Genomic DNA, 22635 nt, shown 5'->3' with positions numbered 1-22635 from the left:
AGTCTCCACATAAATACTACAACCTCAGGGAAGGATCCTCTGACTCACCATTAGAGAAATCCTCTCCCACACACCTTGCATATTTCCTCCATTGCATCTATCTCACCCGGGAGATAACTGAATACCTTCTTGTGAATTTCTTTTTGGTGATTAGTGATTAGAATGGAAATGACATAAAGACAGAAACTAGGGATCTAGTCCATCTTTGCATATTAGGCCCTGGGAATTGAGGAGCCTCCCAGTTAAGTACTGAGTGATTAGTGATATCATTTTCTCCCTCATCACCAGTTGCCTCTCCCTGCACGTCTCTGGTCTAATTTCAATAGGACTACACACTCCACGTGGTCATCTACCACCAGTTTTCAAACTCCATATAAACTTACACACACATCTGCTTTATTTGTATACCTATCATCAGCACTTAACAGGGCCTCCATTTATTATAGTCTGTACTATATATGTGAGTGAAGTTGGGTTTTTTTTTTTGGTGGGGGGAGGGTACTGGGGATTGAACTCAGGGGCACTTACCACTGAGCCACATCCCCAGTCCTTTTGATATTTTATTTAGAGATAGGGTCTTACTGAGTTGCTCAGGGTCTTGCTAAATCGCTCAGGTTGGCTTTGAACTCACAATCCTCCTGTCTCAGCCTCCTGAGCTGCTGGGATTACAGGTATGTGCCACTGTGCCCAGCTGATTTTTCTTTCCTTAGAAATAAGTTCAGGGGCAGGATCACTTCTAAAAAAAAAAAAAAAAAATTAAGACCTCTATGTTCTAGTTCCTAGTGTGGAAAAAAAAAAATGAGAAAGTTGGTAGAATCAAAAAAAAAAAAAATGAAGCTGGGCCAGGCATGGTGGTACATGCCTATAATTTTAGCCACTTAGGAGGCTGAGATTTGAGAATCACAAATTCAAGGCCAGCCTCAGCAAATTAGTGAGAACCTGTCTCAAAAAAAAAAAAAAAATTAAATGTATTTAAGGGTATAACTCAGTGGTACAGTGCCCCTGGGTTCAATCCCTAATACCAAAAATTGATAAATGAAATAGGGAGGTTATGAAGGAAGGGTCCTTACATGCGATTGCTTGATATAACTATTGCAAAAGACTCTGCTGGAACCACTAGCTTGCAGAGTCCATCATGACCTTGGACAAAAAGTAATTCTACAAGGACACCTGCCTGGATACTGCCGGTTCAACCTGACTGACACCACTCTTCTTGTTAATCATTGTGGCCAAGGATTATTTAAAAATATCTGATGTGATCCTTCTCATTTTTATCTTCAAAAACTTTCCCTTGCCTCAGCCTCTGCATACGCTCATAGTTCACTCCAGCACCCATATCCCACTGCTATGCTGGACTCTTCTTAATATCACTCTTCCTTGGAGAATCTGATGTTATTTCAGATGGATACTAGGTTGGGGCTCAGCATCCACCCACCTGTCATACTTATTGCAAGAGCAGATGCAGAAACAAGCCAGCTTTTGCATTTATTCTACAGATAAAATTGCTGTATTTGTTTAATAGGCAGTTTTCCTGGTAAATTCAGTAAAAGGAAATAAAAGCCCTCTGCACATATTGTGGGTCTGTTCATTTTTCAGATCCTTTTAAATGCTTTGGAACATATCATTTTCTTACATTAAGCAAGCTCAGTCCACTTAGGAAAAATAGGCACAGCAGCCTCCACCAAAACCACCCAAGAATAAATGCACAGTCTTCTTAGGTTCTCCTTCCTCTGCTTCCGAAATGAGGCCAATGACAAATTAGACTCCCACACCGGGGCTTTCAAAATGACTTCATCACTGCTTGAGTTTCCTATAACCTTCAGCATTCAACTTCCTTATTTAAGATCCTCATAGAAGCCGGTTAACAAAGCCCAGGTATTTGAAAACTCTTGGGATTATGGTGGCTTCAGCCACTGGCATAGGGTGTGCTAAGGCCTCTGGGGTTCCACATCTTCCCCCTACCAACTGCTGGCAACTGCATTGCTGCTTATCATGCCGACAGCACCACGTAATCACATCTGCTCATTGCTGTAATCAAATCATGTGGTGAGCATGCTCCTTTTAACTGGCACTCAAACCACCCACCCAAGACACAACATGGGTTACCCAACAGCATAACTTCTTAGTGTAGACTCCACAATGAGAACATGGGTTTCCAGCAATTTTTGCATTGATTCTGAAAATCAATGTGTATTGAGAATTTATGTTTATAAGATGTTTTTCATGATCGATAGCTTAAAAGCAATGGGTGATTAATTCTTACACCGTAAATGCAAGGTTTTGAGTCACTAAATGAATTCATCAAAATGTTTACTAAGCAATGCAAAGATGATACATACTAACATTCTGAGAAAGTATAGTAAGCTCAATAGCTTGAGCTTGGATCAAAAATATCAGAAAATAGTACAATATACAAGTGGAAAAAAATATGAATTCAGTGTTCCCTAATAGATGGATTATTAGAAAACCTCAAGCATTTTTCAAAAGAACTTGATGGGTTTTATTTTAATAAGACAGAGTGAAGAGGAAATGGCTTAAAAGATATCATCAATCTTTTATTTAACTAAGCACTGCCCTTCATTTTGAAGGAAATGATACAATTTCAAATTGGAACTTCCTTCTCAAGAAGTGGTATAAGAACATAACATTGATTTAACATACAACCTTCAACAAAAAATAAGGTTTATACAGTTTACTGGGAAATAAAATGCATAAGAAGTTCATCCTGTTAGTGTAATTCTCCATGGCTCACAAGAACAAAACAACATAATGAAAAATTGAATAAACCAGTCAAGTTACAGTTATCCTGATTAAAAAAAAAAAAAATTCACAAGTAAAATCTAACTTTCCAAACAAATCTTACGACTGTGATCACACAAGATTGTATTCTAATTTGTAAAAAATGGTTAGACAAGCACACAATATCAAGAGTCTTCAACACAGTGAATCCCATTAAGGAAAAAAAAAAAGAAAAGAAAGAAAGAAAACAAAACAAGTAGTCCTTAAATTTTCTTAGCTCTCCATAGCATATGTCATATAAAATTAAAAGTTTTGCTTCCAAAAAATATGTTCCATGTGGTTGTCGTGTGGTCCAATGGTGCTATTAGGGGCCGAAGCACCAGGGACACAAGAAGTATAACCACTGAAGTGTTTTTCTCATAAAAACTAAAAATTTTCTTAAAGGTCTGGAATAAAGTCTTCTGCTAGGCATTTTAGTGCTACAAAGTCATTTTAAATTAAATGTGGAATAAAAGCTACAAAAACTATGAGTTCTTTTAATATAAAAAGTTGTGTAGCTGAAGTTGTGGGCTTCTTTGACACACATAAGCAGTCTCAATAAAATATTTGCTCAGGTAAGAAAATAGAATTTGTCTGGTTTCATTTAGCCTACGTTCCAGTCGATGTCCTGCTTATCCCTGCCAGAGCTTCTGAGGAATATTGGAATCGATATTTCTTTCCTTCAAAGAGCATCCGTAATTCACAGTACAAAATAGTTTTAAAGTCTTATTCCTAAGGAGAAACAAAAATTATTAAATATATATATATATATATATTTTTTTTTTTTTTCTAAAGTGCCAGATGTAGCCATTGCCAGGGCATTTAAAAAAAAAAAAAAAAAAAGAATCGCTTCTCCACAACACTGCCATCTTAAGAACCAAGAGTTGATCTGACCCTCTTTCTTGGAGCCTTCGCCAGTTGGTTGTGGCTTTTCTTTAAGCATTATACCCCTAAGAAAATTTCCAGTGGAATCCCCTATTCCTAAGTATTACACATTTAGCATCTCTGGTGCCCTGTAGAAACACTGGCACGATGTTCCAGGAAGGATCATCTGGCACAGATCTATTTCCTATTCTAGTCCATTTCCAAGCCATTATCAAAAGCCTCTTCTTGGAGTGGTCTGCTCCTTAACTGAGCACACAGTAGCTCAGCGGGTTTTATAGGTGCTTTTCCTTCAAGTTGAGACTTTCAAGGCATCTCATTTGGAACAAAACACACTCACTGCTACACTCAGTGTGACCAGCAGACAGAGGTGGAGGGGGTGTCCTCTAGCCCAGAGTTGTGGGGCAGTGACAACTTTTTCTTTTATTTCCTACCACCTGGATAGTGGTCCTCCCATCTGTTAGATATAAATTCTCCTAAATGTCTTCACCCAATTTTATCTTGTACTGCTCTTCCATGAGCGAGAGAATATGAATGCAAAGCTGTGAGTATTAAACATGAAAACTAGACCTCCATTTCCAAGGGAGATTGGTTTTCCTTCAAAGTCCAGCAGGGCTAGAGTGTGGTTCACTTTTAACAATCAAAGGAACAGGACCTGTTTGGTGATCATTGTTAAATTAGGAGCACAGCTAATGCCCTATGACAGAAAGGTTTCATGGTGGGATATAAGAAGATCTGGGCATTTAAAAATTATGGCCTCAACTTCTATATCTGAAAAAAGGAAGCAGACAAGAAAATCCTTAAGTCTTACTGCCTTGATTTAGAGCTCTCCAAGCAAAAAGCCCAAGGAAGAAAAGGTGGTTGTGGATTACTCAAGCAGGGTTCTATTCCAGCTGTTAGGAATTAGTTCATAAATGACTTGTCCAAAGTAGTTTATAATGATGCCCAAGATGGAATTAAAAAACAGAAAACTTCAAACTTTACTCATCTTTTGAGATAGCACTGGTAATGGGCACGGAGAAGCACTCAAAATCAAGGGCACACCCATAGGATACAAGGGCCAGGTGGGAAAATTATTGAAAGCCTCTCACCAAAGCACACAGTAGCTCAGTAGCAGACTTGAGTGTATCTGCTCAGGCTGCCACTACCAGATGCCATAGCTACCAACCTATGTTTTAGGGCTGTCATCAGATTCTGTCCTGACTACACCAGGAGGCATCTATAATGGAGGTCACCCCTCTTAACTGCAAAGGCTCTGAAGGGGTGCTCTCCAAGCAACAAGGAGACTGTTGCAGTATTAATAAGACTTTGCCCCTTGAATTAAAATGCATCAAGTGTGGCTGGCAAAATAAGTATCCTCCTAATGAAACAGGTCTCAAGACCAAGATTTTACCACCAGCAGAACAGGAGAGAAGGTGAGGGAGATGGGCCAGTGAGAGGAAAATTTTTTTAAAAAGGAAGAAAAATCACAGGATCACCACCAAAGCTATTTTTGAAAGGGCAGGAAGGAAGTCAAAGAGGAAATTAACTAATTCTTGCCAGGGCAGCACCATTCAGCTGCTTCCCTAGTGGATACTTTATGGGGTGGCACAAGCCAACCCCATCTGTGACCTGTGGACCAGCAAAAGCAGGTTTAATTAGATCACAGACACAAAGGGCTATTCTCTCCTTTGCTAACAAATAACTGCAGCTCTAAGTGCCTACAACAGCAGGCAGAAAAACAAAGGCGCAGAACTGAACCTTAATTGAATCCTTCCCCTGACTGGCCCTTGACAATGATTTACTTGTAACCTGGAAAGGGGCGGGTGGAGCAAGAGACTAAGCTCCGGAAGACGAATTACTTGAGGATGGAGAAGGGAGGTAGTTTGTTCAACTATTTGTTACACTTAATAGGGGGCTGCTTGGTTTTGGTCTGATGGTCACAGACCACGTCATGGTTTCACCAGCCTTGCGCCCCAGGAATCCCATAAAATAAATCACACCAGCCTTCTGGATCCCACTCACAGCTCAGCGGGGGAAGATGATAAGCAGCTCTAGTTGCTGGCCATGGTGGCGCCTCCCCAACCCCCCTCTGGCCTTTGTACCTTTGCTCTGAGCTCAGTGTAGAGGGGGAAGCAGAGGCAATGGCAGGGTTCTGATAGGTACTCTGAACTTTTCTCCAACCTTGCGTGTTTAAGGGTCGATTCTGAACCGAGATTAAATCTATGGTTCAGTTCATCCCACAACAGAAAGGAAGACAAGCCTGAGGGGGCCCGGAAGGAAATACTATCCACTCAAAAGTACTCCTACCTGCTCCCTCTGTTCCCTTCCTCCTTCCCTGTTCACAGCCGGCTGTGTATTTCTCCAACTCTCCATTTTCCAAAGGGCCCAGGAATCCCAGTGGGGCCCAGGTGGCGGCAGAGGAGGGAGGGAGGAAGGGAGGAAGAGGAGATGAAAAGGGGCAGCAGCTGCTGCAAATAGCTCCCTTTTGCAGTGCTGCCCTCCAATCGCCCGTCAGTGTGCCACAGCCTCTCCATCCTCCCCCTCCAAGCCTGGTGAAGGGGTGGGCCTGGGAGGCGGCGTAGTCCGCGCCGCATCGCTGTCGCCCTCGTCCGGCTCCGCTGGGTGCAGGTGCATGGCGAGCTCCTGCAGTACCGCCGCGCGTCCGATCTGGTCGTTTCGCCGCTTCTCCATGATCAAGTCCTCCAGGCTCTGGAACTCCAGCGTGTGGCTGCGCTGAGCCGAGAGCTGAATCTGCAAGCGGTAGGGCTGCTTGCCGATGCGCAGCTCGCCGCCGATCTTGAACTCGCGCTTGCCATAGCGGCACCAGGCGGCAAAGCTCTCTGAATTGCGCCAGCTGAGCTCGCGCTCCTTGGCGCCCACGTGCGCTAGCGCGTTGCGCACCACGGTACTGGGGCTCAGAGGCTTGTAGCGGTACAGATCGTTGACCACACGGCCACGTCGGCCCTGGCTCGCGTCAGTCAGAAAGCTGTTGCTCACCTCCAGCCGGTGCAGATGGACCACCTGGAAGTTGCCCACGTATACCGCCCAGTGCGGGTACTGCGCCTGAGACACAAACTCCACCAGGTCGCCTGGATTGCACTTGTTGAGCAGGTTCTCAGGTGTGTAAGTGCTCAGCGCCGCCGAGCCTGGCGCAAAGCTTTTCTGGTAGATGCACTCGTCGCGATAGAACACTGAGCACTCTACCTCGTGTAGCCGCGGGTCGTAAGGCTGCGGCGGGGGTAGCGGCGGCTGCTCCCCACAGTCAGGCAAGCCACCGCCATCCGGCCCTTGGGGCGGTGGCTGTGGCTCTACGTCCTCGTCGTCATTGGAAAAGATATAAGAGACACCGATGCGGGGGCCGTCGTCCCGGTCCACACCAGTAGGGTCGGCCGTTGGAACTTCCTTGTAACTTAGGTGGGTCAGTTTCTCCACCTGGTTGCCCATCACGCTGTGGACGCACGTTCACACCACCGCGAGGGGAGAAAGCGAAACCGTCACTAGGGTCATTGGCACAGGTCCCCGGACAGGGGCTGCGGCCACCTGTTGGAAGAGAAAGCAAGAAAGCCATATCTGTAAGAGTCCCTCCAGGTAAAAGACATTTTGTCAAGAGAAAAGAGAGGAGACCGAGCACCTGGGGCCATTTTAGGAGAGTCTCGATCGTAGCGCGCGCCTTTCTTCTCCTTTAAGGTCGAGATAACAAGAGATAAGGCAACTCCAGCTCTCCCCTGCCACCAGCATTCACCTGGTCGGGGCAAAAGCCATTGCATCAGTGGCTCTTGCCGCTTCCGCCCGCGCCCTACCTGCCAAGCCCAGGCAGGAGGGAAGAAGGAAATAGAAACTTTACTCCAATCTCCCCTTTGCAACTCCCACTCCCACTGCAGGCCCTAACTGGCCCCGGAGACGTCCCTCAACGCCTTCCTCCCCGGGGAACAAGCGAGGATTCCGCAGCGCGGCCCGGGCAGGTGAGCCACCCCACCTGGCTCACCTGCGGCGCTTCCTCCTCGGGCGCCTTTCCCCTCCCCCGCGCTCGCCCGCCCTCGGCTTCGGCTTCGGGTTACCGGCGCTAACTCACCCGCAGGGAGATGGAAGCCGAGGGAAATTGGGAGGGGCCCCTTGCCGCACCCCGAGACTTCTAGGACGAGTTTGCGGGTGTGGGCTCCGCAGTCCCTCCTCGCCCAGCACCGGCGGCAGCGACGCTGGGCAGGGGGTAGAGAAGCATGTCTTCCCCGCGGCTGGGTGGCGCACCAAGACTTGAAGGTGGGGGGCAATTCCTGTTCACACCGCGCCCCCTCCCTCCCGCAGGCCCTGCTGGCCGCGCTCAGCCAGCTCTCGAGGGACGTGGGGCGCGAGGAGAAGGAGGCAGCCTCGCTTCCCGGCGGCGGTAGCTCCCGCTCGGGCCGCGCGAGCAACAAGCGCCGGAGCGGGAGGGACGGATTGTAGATCCGGCTCCGGGCTCCCGGGCGGGAGCGCAGCCCGTGGCATTTAAAGAGACAGGCGCTAGCTCCAGAGCTCAGGTCTTTCCCACACGGTGCAGAGCCGCCGGGATCCCCACCCCCGCCCCGCCCACCCGGGCCACGGGGCTCCGCCCGGGCCACGCCCCCCTCCGGAGCGGTTTAAATCCCGCTGATAAATACGCAACCCTCTAACTGGGGCCGGCCCCCTACCCAGGCCCCTTGGTGCTCGGCTGCCTCCGTGTTTTTCAGAGCTGGTGCTCTAAGAAGTTGAAAGGCAAAAGCCACCTGCCAGTCTAGAAATGAGGACGAGAAGGAGAGTTAGTGTTGCTTCTTTTCCCTTTCATTTCTTATTTCTCAGTACCTGGAGAGGGAGGAGCAGAGTCACCAGGGCTTTTGCTTATTTCTTTCCTTGTCCAGAACGTTATTTGTCGACCTCAAGATCATAGGAAGAGAATCTTTACTGGCACTTCAGCTCAGAGGCATTTCCAGTACAAGTAGTGTGAACTTTGGGGTAGAAAACAATTCAGAGAAAGGAAAGGGTGTAAAACAGAATGAAGGCAGTTACTGGCTGGCATCTAAAACCGATGCGCTGTTTATTACGTGTCCCTCGAAGTTATACAAAGTTCATTTCATAACCTCTGTTGTTTCTAGAGAGTTACCAGTTTGTTGAGTCCTGAGAAGAGTCATGTAGTAATCGCAGCTTTTCTTGGGGGTGGGGGATGTAGGAATTGCCTAATTGTCCTTGAATTAGAAACAAATTAGCAGAGGCCCCTGGTGGATATATTTCCTTCCTGCTGACTTTGAGAAGGAAGTGACAGGAGTATTGCTTATTAACCTCCACCGCAGAGGACATTTTACCCCCTGCTGGCTTCATTTCTTGTACCTAAGATGTAGGCTACCAAAGTGTGTGTGTGTGTGTGTGGGGGGGTATTTATTTATTTATTTGAAGTAATGGGCCCAGACTGGGGTTGAGAATTGTGGGCTTTGTTTACAATGGACAAGTTTAGGAAGCCCCCAAAACTAATTTCTAAGAATGCAACATAAGACCTATACCCTGTTTTCCATCATTGTTTCTTCTAACTAAATTTTTCCAAGTAATGCTATTATTTATTCAGCATGTATACCAATCCCTGGAAACAGAAATATACTACTACTGTGATCCTTTTCGGTTTGAGAGAATAAAAAAATCAATCTACTTATGTACCTTTAAGCCAGAACAATCAATATTGTCAGAGCTGTGATGGAAGTTAGTCCTTCAGCAAGTCTAAGATCACAGCATAAGCTAGACCAAAATGAAACTTCTGTGTACTGCATGTGCAGACTCAATTGAAATATTTTCAGACTGGCCTCAGACACATGTGACGCCGTGACACTCCTCTGGGCTTTTAAATAACACATTCTCTGGGGCTGTTGCTAACCACCATTGAGTGTGGGTAGCTACCCATTTTATAGGGAAGAGTTAGACTGAGACAAGGGCTAATCATCTCATGTCTGTCAGACTGGGAACCTCTGCTACTGGCAGATGTGGTAGGCCACTTTGCCCCCAGGTGGCACTGAGTGGGTTGACCAGGATCTGAAAATTCATAGAAGGATACCCTGCTGCCAAAGCTCTGAATCAGATCTAATGCTGGAGTAACTAGGCCTAGTTGTCTAAGCTGCCTCTCCTAATTTCTCAAGGCTATCTATTCAGGTGCACAGTGGTTAATTTCTAGAACTGACCAATATAAAGTTTCAGAGGGAAGACACCTACACTTATCAGTTATTCAATAAATGTCTGATGGATGGTTGAGGGAAATTCTTGGCCATGGATGAAGAATTACTGCCTGATATAGCTGGGAGGAAAGAAGTAGTGGTGCACACCTGTAGTCCTAGCAACTCAAGAGGCTGAGACAGGAGAATAGTAAGTTCAAAGCCAGCCTGGGTAGCTTTGCAAAACCCTGCCTCAAAATGAAAAGGTAGTGGAGATGTCGCTGAGTCCCCCTCCCACACATACACACACAACATGGGTTCAGCCTCCAGTACTGAAAAATAATTGCTCTTTGGTTTTATATGATAGTCAGTGAGTAAATGAAGAGATGATGCCTTTTGGTAACCAGGGTCTGATAGATTCTTATATCAATGACCACCTGGGACTCAGTCTCCATCCAGTCACCTTGAGCCCGAGGTCAGAGGTTATAAAATGGCTCCCCAAACATGCTTTGCACGTCTCAGTTATTGTTTAATACATTTTAAGTGTGTTGTCAGCAATTTGAAAACTTGAGAGAGCTTATGAAAAGAATTCAGATTTCTAGCTTTACCTGATAAATCTGAGGCTGTGAGCCCATCAGGCCCATGATCCACAAAGAGCTGGCACTGAGTGACAGTTGCTTTGAGAGATGTGTTCTCTACTCTCCTTGCCTACCTGGGTCCCTTGCGTGGCCACCTTACATTTTATCACTTGATGATAGGTAATTCAGCACCTGATCATATACTGCTTAGTATTATTCTCTAATTCATATATTTTAAATATCTCTTCTAAGGAGAATTTAATTCAAAATATATTTTTTGGATATACTTGGTATTATTATTATTATTATCTCCTACTAGTCTTATTCACTGTGCTATGTATTTTACAATAGCTTGCTAAGCTTTGTAGATATTCCTGTACCCATAGAATGGAACTCAGGGTTGTCGGATACAGAGACTCTTTAGGATACTGTGTCACGTCCTGAGAGAGGGGAAGTAGAGCAAGCTGAGGAGGTGAGCTGACTCTCAAGGCACATGGATAACAGAGATAAATGATGGATAAAGTGCCTGCCATCAGGGGTCCTGGCCTGGTGGGGAAGTGCAACTCTAAGATTAATGATAGCTGCCATTGAGCGAACTCTTGATTCTTTTATAAAGAAGAATAAAATCTAGAGAATCTGTGGCTTCTCCCAACTGGTAAGTGGGAAGGTCACCACAGGTCTGCTTTGCTTCCAGGCCAATGCTTGTAACCCCTTGGTTTAAAGAGAGACAAGCAGATTATAAAATATTTAACAAATATTTGAGTGTCTGGTTTCACTGGGCTCCAGGAGACAGCCATGGACATGGCCGACAAAGACCCTGTTCTTATGGCATTTACATGGTGATGGGACCGAGCAAATGATAGGTAAGAATGTCAGAGAGCAGGCTATGGAAAAGAATAATAGGGTCATGGGATTGAGTAAGTGTCACTAAAGAGAAAGTGATGGGAGGGGACCTACTTTGGATAAGATTGTCAGGGAGTACTCCTAAGGAAGTAGAATCTGAACTGAGAATGGATGGATGGGAAGGGCTGGCTTTGGCATTCTCCCCAGAAGGAAGACCAAGAGCAAAGACCAGAGAGGGAGGATTGGGGATTTTTAGGGAAAAGGAAAATATATGGTAGGTTGTGAGGAGCACAGCAGTGAGAGCGACTGCACTGGGGACACAGGAGGAGAGGCAGGCAAGCCTTTGGAAGGCAAGGCTGTTCTGCTGGCTGCCCTGTGGAAAATGGACCACAGGAGAAAGAAAGAAAGCAGGTGCCACCAAGGGCCAGGTCGGAGAGGACAGGCAGAAGGAGCCTGGTGAGCAAGGATTGGATTTGAATGTTCTGCCCTCTTGCAGCTCTGTCCCCCAGCAGTGACCTAAGTGCCACATTCCACACCCCTCCTTGGAGGAGACCCTCAATAGAAACAAGCCCAGTTGAATGCCAGGTAGTCACCCTCATGGCATTCCTGTTCAGATGGGTGGGGAATCATTGAGAATAGAGGTTCCTACCTGACAAGGCCTGGGCCCCTGTGTTACAGGGGGAGTGGAGGTCTTCATTGGAGTGAATGATCTGCTCAAAGATTGTACGAAACAGGAGCAGGAGGGACAGCAGAGCTGACTAGGCAGTCTGGAACTCTCCCTCTCTCCAGTCTGGGCCCCAGGTCCATGGCAGCAGCCCCCGGCCCATGGAATTGGTTGAGAAATAGGGTTCTCTTCCTCCCTTCCATTGGAAAACTCTCAGATTGATTTAGGCCTGTTATTAATTGCTAGAACCTTAGGTGGTGAGCAGTAAGAAAGAAACCAGATGACCTTGTCCAGCGTTGTGTTCACTGGGCCTCTGAGGGAGGGCTGGTGATCCTCTGTGCCTCACTGTGAATCCCCAGCTAGGAAGTACCTTGTCAATCCTGAAGGCTGCATAGAAGCCAGACACAACTTACACCCCACAGTGAAAGCCAGATGATGATTCTAGTTTGAGAAGTGAAAGGATGACCATCTGTTGTGGGCATCTTCTTCCTCAGTCTCCATACTAATCCTGTGGCATTTCATGGATAAGAATGTCACACTCCCTTTATGTGTAATACGTCAAAATACATTCTACTCTCATGTGTAACTAAAAAGAACAAATTAAAAATTTTTTTTGAGGAAAGGACGTCGAAGTCCAAGGGAGGTCAATATGGGACTCTTGCTCATGGTAAAGGAAGCAGCTAGATTCAAATCCAAATGTGTCTGGCTCCAGGTCTGTTTAGAATACTGTGTCAAGCAGCCTCGAGGATCACCAGCATATGTGTTTGTTTGCTCAGTCAAAAAACTGGCAGTGCGAGTGACCACCATGTCCTGGTTTGCCTGGGACTTTCTTGGCTTCAGCACTGAGAGCTTCATGGCTTGGCCTCCCTGGCCAGGTGCCTTCCTGACCTGGCCCTTTCTGAGCCAAGGGCTGTGGAGCCCAGGGCTGAGCTGGGAATGGCCCTGGGTTAGAGCAGGGAGAAGGGAGGAGAGTGAGGAGAATTGGGTGTTTGTGTCCTCACTCTCAAACAGACCCCTTTGTCCAGGCAGAGACAGTCATCCAGTAAAAGAGAGCACACATATTGCATATGTCACAGCCTGTTTCTGTCTTTCATTCTTTTTTGGTGGTGGTTTTTACACTGGGCTCCTCACCAGGTAAGGGCTGAATCTTTTCCACCTTTGAGAGCTCCTGGCCTGAGACTACTTTGCTTGACCCTCCCATCCCACCTACGTATCCCACCTACGTTGAATAATCAAAGGAGTGGTACCCTTTGGCCCAATTACTATTTGACCTTCAGATTAAGGAGGAAGGCATGCAGATTGCTGGATGAGGCCTTTCTCCTTGTCTTCTGCACTGTTTTTGCTCAGGTCACCAGAGCAGGTTGGGTCAGACAGAGCTGGTCTGTCAGGTGGGCAGGGATGATGAGGAGGGGCCTGGAGAAGGGGCTTGGGCTGTAGCCCACCTCCAGCCCTCAGCTCTCCATGCATTGGTCCTGGAGCCAGGTTTTTTATGCGGAAGCTTGAAACCTTTCCTGGAGGCGCTACACCCATGGAGTCTGTCCTTCCTGGAGGCCTGCTGTTCCTGGAGGCCTCTGCCACTGTATTGTTAATGTTGAGCCCCGGTTTGGTTTGATTTGTGCTCAGGAGTCTGAGCTTGTAGCTGGGCTCCTGCAGGAGACTCATGAAAGATGCATTTCGCCAGGCAGTTCCAGGGGAGAGACTGGCTTAAATTACAGCTCTACAAATCCAAATATTGGCATATCTGCAAATCCAAACGTAGGGATTTTTTTTTTAAAAAAAAAAATCTGAATTCTAAGAATCGTATTCTGCACTTCTTGTGTGAGAAAGGGAGGATGAGATATTCAGACAAGGCTGTCAATAATGAGAGAATCTGCGGCAGAGCAAAACCGACCTCCTGTTCTTTCCCTGGGCATTTTTCATGCTTCCGGGAAAGAGGAGCTCTGACGAGAGAGAAGCCAGCCTTGGTTCAGCATGGCTTTCTGCAGCCCAGGCTTGGGGGACCTCTACCCAGCACTCGGTAGAGGAGGGGCTCAGCAAGCCTAGTTGGTCAATCCATCTTCTTTCCCCCATCTCTAGGCCAGGGGCCAAGGGATCCCCGTGGGTCATTCACAACACTGCAGTCCATTTACAACAGAGCAGCCCTGGGGATCCTGTGGGATTCTGAGTCCAGCCAGGCTGTTCCTCTGCTCCAAGCCCTCCCCCAACTCGTCATCTCCTTTGGAGAGGGCCAGAGTTCCTGTGGTCTCCAAGGCCCTGCCTGACCTGCCCTCACCTTTCTGTCTCTGACACCCCTGTCACTCTTACCTCCAGACACACTGGGTCTTTGTTCTGGCCTTTTCCCCGTGGCATACCAGGGCAGGCATATTGCTTGCCCAGAATTCCAGCATTTACTGTTCCTCCTACCTGGAACACCTCCTTCCAGGTACCTTCATGGCCTGTCCCCTTAAATCAACTCAGATGTCAGCTTCCTGCTAAGCCTGCTCTGGCCACTTCACTTGAAATTGCCCTCCCATACACACTCCTTATCCCCTGATTTGGATGTGGTTTGTCCCTGAAAGATTCCAGTATTAGAGGCTTGGTCTTCTGTGGGGTGTTGGGGCCTTTAAGAGGTGGGACCTACTGAGAGTTGGTTAGGTCATTGGGAGCACAGCCCCTCAGAAGGGTTTAAGGCAGTTCTGGGATCTGGTTAGTTCCAAAGAGAGTTGTTATAAATGAGTGAGCCTGACCTGTCAACTCTTCTCTGGTTTCTTCTCCTGCCATGTCATCCCTCTCTCAGATACTTCCATAATTGTGATACCTTCAATCATGAGGCTTTCACCAGAGCTGACCAGAAGCTGAAGCCATAGTTTTGGACCTCTGAAACTGTGAGATAAATAACCCTCCTTTTTTTAAAAAAATAAGTATCCAGTCTCAAGTATTTTGTTACAGCAATGGAAAATGGACCAATACATCCCCTGTCCTTTTCTATTATCACATATTCTATTAATTTATCATCTTTTAATATTCTGTATATTTTATGAATTTTTTTTATTTATCATCTTTCCCAGGATAGAAGCTCTATGAAGTCAGAGGTCTTTGTTTTGTCACTAGGGTATCCTCAGCTCCAGCAATAGTCCTTGGCACAAGCTAGGCTCAATAAATTTTAGTTAGGTGAAAAAGTGAAAGGGTTTTTATAGGTTGTTTCTCTTCATCTTCACAGGTCTTATTGATAAAGAATTATTCTCAATTTACAAATAAGGAAATTAATTTTAAAACTTACTAAATGCTTGTAATACGCCAGACACGATAGTCTATGCAGTTGAGTCTCAGAGGGTTAAGAAATTGGGCCCAGGTAATAAGGCTAAGTTCATCAGAAAATACAACACTACGCTGTCCCATGCAGTAGCCTCTCTCACAGGTGGCTGTGGAGCATCTGAAATGTCACTAGTCAGAACTGTTTTGTATCATAAATAAACACAAAAATTCACTCTGAATTACGACTTATTGGGTCAAATGGAGAATATTATTAAAATTAATATCATGCTGTTTCTTTTTTACTTTCTTCAATGTGGCCTCTGTAGAAACTTAAATTGCATGTGCGGTAGCTGGCACGTTGGGCTGCACCCTATTTCTATTGGATGACACTCACTCTGCTAGCTATTTGCATTCCACCTTGGTCTCTGTCTTCAAGTGCATTTCCTCTTGGACTCTTGAGGGCAAAAGCTCAGTGACCTTGTCTTTCCTATAAGAGCAAAGATATGCAGAATGCATCAACAAGTCTCAGAGGTCCTAAAACACCTGTCTTAGTTCATGCAGTTATAACAATGAAAAATAGACAAGGTGGTTTTATAAACAACAGACGTTCATTTCTCAAGTTCTAAAATCTGGAAGGCAGAGATCAGGGCACCAGGCTGCTTGGATCCTAGTGAGGGCCATCTTTTGGGTTGCAGACTGCCACCTTCTGGTTGTACCTCGTATGGCAGAAAGAGGACAGAAGAGCTCTCTGGGACTGTTGTCTAAGAACAGTAACCCCATTCCTGTGGGTTCCACCCTCAAAACTTATCACCTCCCCAGGGCCCTACCTCCAATGCCATCACATTGGAGGTAGGAATCGCCATGCCGGTTGGGGAGGAGACGAACTTTCAGTTCATAACAACATCTAAAGAATGAATGTCTCGCTCTAAGGACATCACTTTTAATGAGCAGTGGAAAGAGGGTGGAAGAGGCCTCCAGGTATGATGTGTCTTGTGCGGCTTCTTAATAAAACAGGCAGCCCCTGCACAAACCTGAGAGTTGGTCCTGTGAGGGAGAAATCCCCAGTGATATGGAGGTGAATGACGCTGACAGTCTCAGGGCTGGGCACTCACCCTAGCACAATATTGGGTACATTCTCATTGTCTGCTCCCTGTCAACTGAAAGCAGCTTTCTGGGCAGCATGTGGCTACCTTTATGGACATGCTTCAACAGAATCCAGGTTCAATAATAGCAGCTAATGCTTGTTGAGTGCTCATCCTATCCAGCAGCATTCTGAGAGCTGGGCATGCAATCAGTCCCTCATGCAATCCTCACCTGCAATGTCAACGCGATTCTCAGTTTCCTCACTTTTCAAAGGAGAAAACAGAGACATAACAGACAGCAGGCAATGCCAGGTGGGAGTAACTTCTGCACCCACCTGGCCCAGACACTAATGGGTAGAGCCTAGTCCCTTTTACCCCAGTTTCTCTGAATGCTCAAGTCATCCCCTGGAGCCCGGGGCCCAGTGCCGAGGCCTGTTCTTCACAGGCTTCCCACCTCACCTCCTGCTGGTTCCCCATTGGCCCACCCTGCCCCAGGCCTTGGCTTCCTGACCACAGGAAGCTCAAGGTTGCTGCAGACCTTGAGGTGACTATTTCCTGGACTTGGAGGGCTCCCATCCTGTTATTCCCAAAGCTGAATTCTTTGCATTCCTTATGCTTTCAGCTTGAGTCCTCCAGAGGGCTTTGCCTGCCAGTTTGTTCTCCCCCCATTCTTCCCTGGGCCTTGGGGTGTCTCTGCACAACACTTCCAAGCAGTGACCTTATTCTTATTTATCCTCATTCCTGGTCCCTGTAGGAGCCCTGGCTTTCCCAGGTCACTCTTGGACCCTGTGTAATGACCTCTGCCCAGTAAGTACTTAATGAATACGTGCAGAATAAATGAATCTGCTCAGATGAGCCAGCCTGTCTTATTCTGTTCTCCTTCAGAAAATCATTTTCAGTATTGGTCAGATTTGTGAAACCAAGGTGTTGAGTGGTACCAGGAGAAAGCTGATAAAGTGGAGGTCAAAGAAGAAATAGGAAAAAAAAAATAAAAAGAAACTCTGAGAAGAAGAAGATAATAAGGGCCTATTAAGTAGAACAGATTCAAGAGAGGGTTTTTCTAAGTTTTCATCCGGAGCGGGGCTTGATGGCCTAGTGAAGGATAGGTGGAGTTCTCAGGGTGCATGCCCAGGACTTGCCTTTGGTTAAAGGACAGAGCCTGGCCCTGGGCCCTGTGACCAAAGCTGAGTGTGTTCCTCTGGACACTGCAGTCCAGCTGAGCCTGGCCATCCAGTTCCAGGGGTCCTTACTGGACACTTGCTTTCTGCCATGCCTCTTGCTCCGTGGGTGAGTTGGCATGAGAAGATGACTAAGATGGGATCCCCCCTACAGAAGCTTACATCCCCTCACACCAATAGCACTTTCTGGGTGTCCAGGAAATGTTTTTAAAGTAATGGATTCATGAGTGCAGAGAGTTTGGCCTTTGTCTTTAGGGCCTGGAAGAAACTGGGGATACCAAACAGAATGTTTGGAGACAGAGCTACAAGTTAAGTAGAACAGCTGCGGACTTACCTTTTGCAAATTGGAGTGGCTCTAATCATCCATTCATAGCTTTGAACCAGCAAGAAGATGAAGTTTTGTCTCTGAGGTGGCAGCAGGACTTACTTTGTGACAGGCACTTTGTCACCTGGCAAACCCTCCCTGCCACCTCACAGGGTGTTATGATGCGCCTACCTATTCTATGGCAGGGTAAAGTGGACCTCCATACTGGACTCATCACCATCTGGACTGGCTGATTTTAGGTGTAAACCTGACCAGATTAAGAAACCTGGGAAGGTGGTAAAACAGTTACCAGTCACTTCTGAGTATGGCTGAGAGGTTGTTTCCAGAGGAGACAGTGTGACAGTGGACCAAGTGGGGACAATCAATGGGTACAGGCACCATCTAATGAACTGGGGACCAGATGGCACAAAGGAAGCAGCGAAAGCTGATTCCCCCCAACCCCCTTCTTGCGCTGGGACACTCTTCCACCTCAGACAGCAGAACTCCAGGTTCTGTGGCCTTTGGGCTCCAGGACAAACACCAGTGGCCTCTTGAATTCTCAGACTGAGAGTTGCACCATCAACTGCTCTGGTGCTGAAGCTTTTGGACTTGAACTGGACTACGCCACCAGCATCCCAAGATCTTCAGCTGGTAGACAACTTGTCGTGAGACTTCTCAGTCTACATAACTCGTGAGCATATTCCCCTAATAAATCCCTTCTCATTTACTTACTTACTGTCTGTCTGTCTGTTATCTACCTACCTATCTATCTATCCATCCATCCATCATTTACTGGTTTAGTCTCTCTGGAGAATGCTAATATGCCAGAGCTGGAAACTCCAACAACCAATGGAATGTGGACCCAGGTGGATTGGAGTCTAAGGCCACGATGCACAAGGTCCCTTCTTCATCCTGCTATTTGCACAGACCACAGAAGGAGCTTCCAGGTGAGGCAAAATACCACCATTAACAAAGCCAACGCATTTCTTTTTCCCTCTTCCTTCTCCTCTAAGTGGGGTATAGAGCAGTTGACCAAGGGCTCCAGCTGAGTTGCTTAGACTATAGCATGCCCCTACAGATTTCAGGAGCAGCCCCATAGAGGATGGCCCCACAGGGTATTGGAACCCGAACTTTCTATATAAGAATTGCCCAGGGTGCCAAGGGATGGGGGATAACCTGAAGATCTTGACTAATTTGACAAATGAATTTATTACCAGGGAGGATCTGAGTCATTAGAGCTTTGGGGGCCTGCTAACAAAGAGAAATAAATTGGATTTCAATGTGCAGTACCCAATCGCTGCATCCCTGCTGACACTTAAACACAGCACCAACCTGAGCATGAAGAATTCTTTCTGCCAGTTTGGCAAGGTCAAAAACATTCCCATTTCTACCAGGCAAATTCCCTTCACCTAGTGCTTTACAAATTCCTGTGCAAATTGCCAGGGACTAGATCAACATTTACCAAAGCATCTTTGGCCTGTTTCCTTCCATTGTCCACAAGTCCCAGGGGCTCTGGTTTCCTCAGTCATTATATGGATAACTTTCAGGCAGAATCTAACAGAGATTAATTTGGAAAACTCCCCTCTGAAGGTCTCTACTTAACTAGATTTCTGTTTAACTGGAGGTTGAGTAAAACCTGCCTGGTTGCATCCTTTGTTATTGAAAATCTTTTCAAACTGTGTTAGTTCACACATCTGCGTAAATTTCTGGAGTAGAATAAAAATAATTACATTTTTTGCTCCATGATCAGGCATCTTGCAGTGCCTTGGGGCATTATTCTGCCGATCTGTTAGGATTAAAACTTAACTGCAGTTATAGATAGAAGAGAAATCAGGCTCTATCTGTTCTGAGCTGAAGAGGAAATTCATCCAACTTTGTAGAGAGCACAATGGTCCCTTGCCTTCTCAGTGCCTAGCAGGGTGTCAGGGCCTCATTCTCAAAGATGCTAAGAGTCAATAAATACCTGATATGGCCTTGTCCTTGCAGCTCTCCCCTGAATGGTAGTGACAGTATCTGTTCTTCACTGCTGGTGATTGTTCTGGATGTTGGGCTGAGGACTTCACTAGGTTACATCATTTCTTCTGAATTGCCATCAGTAAATGGACACTGGCGGGCTTCATCTCCACCTTGGAGCCTCAGAGGGGCTGAGTGACTTGCTTCTGGGTCCTCCAATTAGCAGCATGGGTCTCCCCTGGGAACTTATTTAAAAAAAATGCAGGATTTACCTGACCTGCTGAAATAGAACTTTATAAGACAATAGCCCTTTAACAAGACATCCACGTGACTATGGTGTGCGTTAGTACCTGGAAAGCATCAAGTTAGGGACTTAGTCTCTGAAGCCTGCCGCTTGTTTTAATCCAGCACTTTCTCTTTATTTTTGTGCAATCTCAGGCAAATCACTTGGCCTCTCTGTGCTTTAGCCCCTGGTTTTAACAGGATTCACCTCTCTGGGTTAGAGTGAACTCCAAGGTAATACATGTGGAGGGTCCAAGGAAGTTGAGGGCACTGTCCTTGCTCGTGCATAGAAGGGGCTCCCTGGCTATTGTTGTTGATGATTTTGTTTTAAATGTTCATCTTCCCTGGGCCATTCTTGTTGTCTTTGAGGTCTTGGTACCCAGCCCACGATGTTGAGTTTCATGGTTATGTTATCTGTTATCCTGATGGAAGGCTTCTGCTCCCTTGACAAATCTTCATCATTTAGTGCTGGGGCTCCGCTTGGACAGGTTCCTCTGGGGCCTGGGATCATCTGCTTGCACCCAGCATTCTGTACAGGTGAGTCCACCAGAGACCCTCCGAGGTGCCAAGTGCAGGTTTTCCAGGCTCTCAGACAGAGCTGTTCTGGTGCTTGGTCCTTCTGGGAGCTGGAACCACTGCAGTTCAGCTGGGAGAGAAGACATGCCTGGCTGGAGGGGGTTCTGTGGCAGCAGTGAGGCTGGCTTCTTTCTCCCTTCTCCTTCTGTCACCATAGATGAAAGCCAATGTGTCCACCAGAGAGACTGATGATCCCCCAAGCCTGCAGCCAGGAAAAGGCAGCAAGCAAAAGTGAGCCACCAGCCTAGCAGCATTGGCTAGAGATTTATATGAAACCTACCCATGAACAGAAAGCCGAGGGATTGATAACAAGTGCTGGGTACTTTGTTCTTGTGTGCTGAGATAAGGGTAAACAAATTTCAGGCTGTGATGTAAGCACCTATCTGTAGACATTGGGACAGGTCCTTTGCCCTGTTGCTGGGAGCTGGCTTGACAAACTGTCCCAGAGGCCTATATCTCAGAGACTCTATCAAGAGGTCATGCTGGGGCCCCAGTGTTAAAGGTAGAGGAACTTGCCTTGGTACAGGGGGACTTTTGTGTCCTTGTGCATGTGCAAGCTCAGAAATTTGGCCATAGCACTAGTGATGGTATTTGGAGAATTCTGGAGCTACACAATGATGGCCTTGAGGAACTCAGTGGCCCAACAAGAAGAGAAAACATGCAGGAGACCCAGGAGACGCACGTCCCCACTGCAGGCCACACTTGATCTTGGTTCACGCCGTCAAAGCCACCTGACCTGGCTCTGCTCTCTCTGTGGTCAATGGCAGGTAGCTAGGTGTTCTGTTTCCCTCATTTCTTATCACACCTGATTGCCGGAACCCCTGTTGCAGGGCTGGGCCTTCCGGGAAACTGAAGCAGTGCAAAGACCCCCTCCCCCCCAAACCCTGAATCTTGTGACCAATCAGGAAGATTTCAGACCTATTAAGAGTAGCAGGCAATGAGTTTATTAGAAGGGATGAGAAAGGGGAAAGGGGACGTCCTCAAGGAAGAGTGGGTCCTCTCAGAGAGGGGAGGCACGGGGCGCCTCTCCTGCACTCCAGTTTTATTGGAGAGTCCTGAGAAGTTTCCAGAGTCCCATCCAGGTCCACCTCTTCACTTGTGGCTGACAGCAGGATGACCTCAGACTTTCAAGTCGGCACTGTCATGACAACTCAAGGTCACTGGGCCCATGCTGACCGGTTCTAATTGGATTCTTAACCACAAATTCTTACATATTTTATGTTTAGGAGGAATTATCTTTATCTCCTGGGGTTCCAGGATCTGATTTGTTAAAAGGATCACAAAAGCCTCCCCTTCAGGGTAACTTGGGTTCTTCTTATCAGCATTGTTTCAGGCTTGTTTTTCTCTTGCAGATAACAGGTAAATTGCTGAGGAATGTGACACAGCCTGACCCCTTAGGCTAGGCAGGGCTGCAGGTAAATTGCTTCTTAGAAAAGGAAGCATGGGGATCAGCACAGTGGGCCCATTTTATGGAATTTTCCTCTTCACCTCATGTTCCCACCTCTCACATCTATCTGTCCCTGACCACACTCACTGGGCCACTAAAACTGGTTGCAGCTGTCCCCTTTACCATAATGTCCACCAGCTGGGTACAAAGGCAATGCATCAATGAACTTTATATCCCTTATGTATAAGCTCACACTATGTGTGAATATTGTTTACAGAATAAGAGAGGTAGCACTATGAGGATGAGCCTTTTTGAGATATATAGGATTACAACTTAAAATTTGGAAACCTATCTTTATCCAATAAAATACTTTATTGGTGTTTTGCATGTAATCTTTAAGATCCTTAGCCATTATATAATGTTAAGTATTATGATTTCCACTTTAGAAATATTGAACTGGGCACAGTGTTACACGCCTGTAATCCCAGCAGCTCAGGAGGCTTAGGCAGGAGGATGGCAAGTTGAAAGCTAGCCTCAGCAGAAGGTAGGGCCCAAGTAACTCAGTGAGATCCTGTCTTTAAATAAAATACAAAATAGGCCTGGGGATGTGACTCAGTGGTCTAGTGTCTCTGAGTTCAATTCCAGATACCACCCCCCTAAAAAAAACAAAAGAAATATTGAAACTGAGTCATCAGAAATAAGAAATTCGACCAGGAAAACACAGCTCTTATGTGGTAGAACCAGGATTTAAACCTACAGCTCTTGTACA

At 46.5% G+C, this 22635-nt stretch overlaps 1 protein-coding gene across 4 annotated transcripts; it reads right to left on the bottom strand.

Annotated features, from left to right (window-relative positions):
• Window positions 1-2530: 2530 nt before the first annotated feature.
• Lratd2 (LRAT domain containing 2) lies at window positions 2531-20713 on the bottom strand. Of its 4 annotated transcripts, none has more exons than XR_001229667.4 (3): window positions 7715-8157; window positions 5950-7182; window positions 2531-3510 (listed from the first exon to the last, which is right to left on the bottom strand). XR_001229667.4 is itself a non-coding variant. In XM_040293668.2 (3 exons), the coding sequence occupies exon 3, from the start codon at window positions 7084-7086 to the stop codon at window positions 6154-6156; it is 933 nt and encodes a 310-aa protein (XP_040149602.1). In that variant the 5' UTR covers window positions 7087-7182; window positions 7274-7442; window positions 7715-8157; the 3' UTR covers window positions 2531-6153. The 4 variants fall into 4 exon arrangements, 3 of the variants coding, with proteins under 3 accessions (XP_040149602.1, XP_013212611.1, XP_077872848.1); XM_040293668.2 differs by adding an exon at window positions 7274-7442 and having other exon boundaries at window positions 2531-7182; XM_013357157.4 differs by adding an exon at window positions 7274-7384 and having other exon boundaries at window positions 2531-7182.
• Between the last annotated feature and the right edge of the window lie 1922 nt (window positions 20714-22635).

This window comes from Ictidomys tridecemlineatus, chromosome 7 (assembly GCF_052094955.1).
Source record: "Ictidomys tridecemlineatus isolate mIctTri1 chromosome 7, mIctTri1.hap1, whole genome shotgun sequence".
Taxonomy (NCBI): Eukaryota; Metazoa; Chordata; class Mammalia; order Rodentia; family Sciuridae; genus Ictidomys; species Ictidomys tridecemlineatus.
Note: the sequence above shows the minus strand (reverse complement) of the source record. Positions and strands in the feature narration are given on the sequence as shown.